At 41.6% G+C, this 2,712-nt stretch overlaps 1 protein-coding gene across 1 annotated transcript; it reads left to right on the plus strand.

Annotated features, from left to right (window-relative positions):
• Positions 1 to 1,772: 1,772 nt before the first annotated feature.
• LOC127750062 (uncharacterized) lies at positions 1,773 to 2,535 on the plus strand. Its single transcript, XM_052270604.1, has 3 exons — positions 1,773 to 2,003; positions 2,079 to 2,243; positions 2,317 to 2,535. Exons 2-3 carry the CDS (start codon positions 2,124 to 2,126, stop codon positions 2,533 to 2,535), a joined length of 339 nt encoding a protein of 112 aa, XP_052126564.1. The 5' UTR covers positions 1,773 to 2,003; positions 2,079 to 2,123.
• Positions 2,536 to 2,712: the final 177 nt, after the last annotated feature.

The following is a 2,712-nucleotide window of genomic DNA, read 5'->3' on the forward strand; positions in this document are numbered from 1 at the left end:
TTCAGAGATGTAAAATGTATACTGCAACTACGGATATGTGTTTCTGACAGCTTACTGAACATAAGCTAAGACAGCTAATGTAGTAACTTGCAATAGTGGAGGTATCGTTTTTCTTCTCATCAGCTACCTGAAGCAACGCTCGTCAGTTCATTCAACAAATGTTTCAGTTAGTGCCCACGCAGCCAACGCATTAGCTGTCACAGCTAACGTATTTTTTTCCGTGTAGAGATGAATTACATGCGGCTTGTAGGTCAGGTGATGGAAGGATCTGGGTGGAGCGGTATTGTTTCAAACTCTGGTATCCTCCCTATGGGATCAGCAGAGGGCTTGTTAAAGGTATTTTAAAACATTCAATTTCACCCTTTTTGTATTTTTATTTGAGATTTTTAACAATTTTTTAACAATGTCAGGTTTCAGGAGTTACCAAGGCACGATTGTTTCACCAAATCACAGCCGCTGTGCTTTTTTCTCTGTTAAGTGATGCTTACCTTAGTGACCATCCAGAAGGTGAAGTTACCATGGAACCGTGGCTTGAAGAGAGAGCCAAGCAATCACCCACTTTTAAGTACTGGCTGCTTGTTCTCAGACTTGAGTTGTTACTTTTTAAGTTTGTGAGGTCTGTGCGAGAGGCGCGGTTTGACAGTTTCAAGGAGTCTATCATTTTGATGCTGCCATGGTTTTTTGCTTCCGGCCGTCATCTGTACGCCCAGTGGCTCACCGTGCACGCATTAGACCTCTTATCACTGGAGAAAAATGATCCTGAATTGCACCGCCGTTTGTCTCTGGGTACGTCCAAGCAAACAACTACCTGAGCATTATTTCGTAAATTCTTTAATCTTATTTTTTTAAAATTCTAGGAGCGTTCGTGGTTCGGAAAACGCTTAACAGTTTTTCATCCCTTGGAATAGACCACGCACACGAGCAAAACAATGCCAATATTAAGACACGGGGGGGTGCACTAGGGCTGACTCAAGACCTATCTGCTCTAAAGCGTTGGACCATTGCTGGCCCTGAGGTTGCGCGTTTACTCTCTGAATTTGAAGAAAATACCGAGATAAAACCTGGCTCGCACCATGAACGAACAATATCCCAAATTTCAAAAGCAGTTTTTCGAAAACTGTGCAGCATTAAAAGAAAGTTTCCTGCAGAGTGAGAATCCATTCTTGATAAAGACCCCTAAACTTCTCACATTAGATTCCAGAATTGAAATCGGAGAGAAAGGTATCGCATCACTCAACAGCTTAGAGAAAGTTGGTGTGGAAATGCTGAAAGATTTTGTAGAGAAGAGACTTCAGAGTCATGAAATACCTTTCTATAGCCCCGTAAAGCTGCATAAAATTGAAATCTTTACTTTCAAAAAATCTTCGCAACCCTCAGCAATTTCTGAACTGAAGTGTGATGTTCAACTCTTCTCACGCCTTTTCATTGTCAGTTTGGCACGAAAACTTGATCTGAAGAAATTTTTTGAGTATGAAAATCAGTTGTGCCCTCCTTCACTGGCATTAAATGGAGATCTCCGCTCTGGCACAAAATCTTACTTAGTGCCAATTTTAGAACAGCTTTCTGCAGAAAAATGTAGGTTATTAACATTACTAATATTTAATAAGCAACAATATACGGTTTGTCCCGTAGGCCTCTACTTTGTTTCCTTATTCTGTACTGCATGCAGTTGGATGCAAATGAATGCTTGCGGTACAACATCAGAAAGTTAAGTATTAGGCCTATGCAACACCCTTTAAGTTATACTCACTTGTCTCCACAGCATCACCTGAGTCTTGCGACGGCATAGTGTTGGACGGAGCAGCTGTTGTACGTCTGATACCCCGCGCGGGAGCTACTTCATTCCTTGGCTTTAGTCAAGAGATTTTGAAGTATTGTCTTAATTTTGCCTCAAAGATGAACTGTAACCGAGTAGACATCGTCTGGGATCAATATAGTGAGAAAAGTCTTAAGACTGCAACACGCGAGTCACGAGGCACGACGTCCTGGTTTCCTTGAAAAAGGTCAGTCGGTGAAAATAACACAACATTTCAAATTACAACAGTTACTTGAATCCTAATTCGTATACTTTTATGTAGGCACATTCCCAAAGCAGCAGAAGCAGTGGGACAGTTACCTCAATAATGATGGCAACAAGACTTGAGCTGTTTGCATATTTTTCAGAAATGTTACTTAAAACAGAGAAATTGCAAATTGTGACAAATGTTACTGATGAAATAAGAGAATCTACATTCCATGGCCAGGTAACAGTTTTCTATCAAAGCAAAGTTAACTCAACCTTACCCCAACTACTCACATTGGAATTTAAAATTTCAGGGCTCAGCACTGGACAATGTTAGTTGTGCCTCAATGGAAGAGGCAGATGGGCGCATCTTCCTTCACGCGAAAGACATGGCTGTGCATGGGTCAAAATCCATTATCATAAGGTGCTCTGACACTGATATTGTCGTGCTAGCGGTTTCTTTCTTCCATGACCTGCAACAACAAGGGCTGAAGGAGTCATGGCTGGCTGTGTTACGGTGTAGGGTCAAATAAGCGGTACATCGCCGCCCACTCGATCGCTCTTAAGCTAGGTAAGAGCGTATCTGCCAGGGTTGTTAGACGTATGATAAATATCGTACATGTACGATATTTTCGCCCCGCGTACGATGTGAGTTTCTGTATGATCATCATACGCGAAAAGTACGATATTTTCACGAAAGGTACGATATT

The sequence above is a fragment of the Frankliniella occidentalis genome, unplaced genomic scaffold (assembly GCF_000697945.3).
Source record: "Frankliniella occidentalis isolate FOCC.00 unplaced genomic scaffold, Focc_3.1 Scaffold129, whole genome shotgun sequence".
In the NCBI taxonomy this organism is placed as follows: Eukaryota; Metazoa; Arthropoda; class Insecta; order Thysanoptera; family Thripidae; genus Frankliniella; species Frankliniella occidentalis.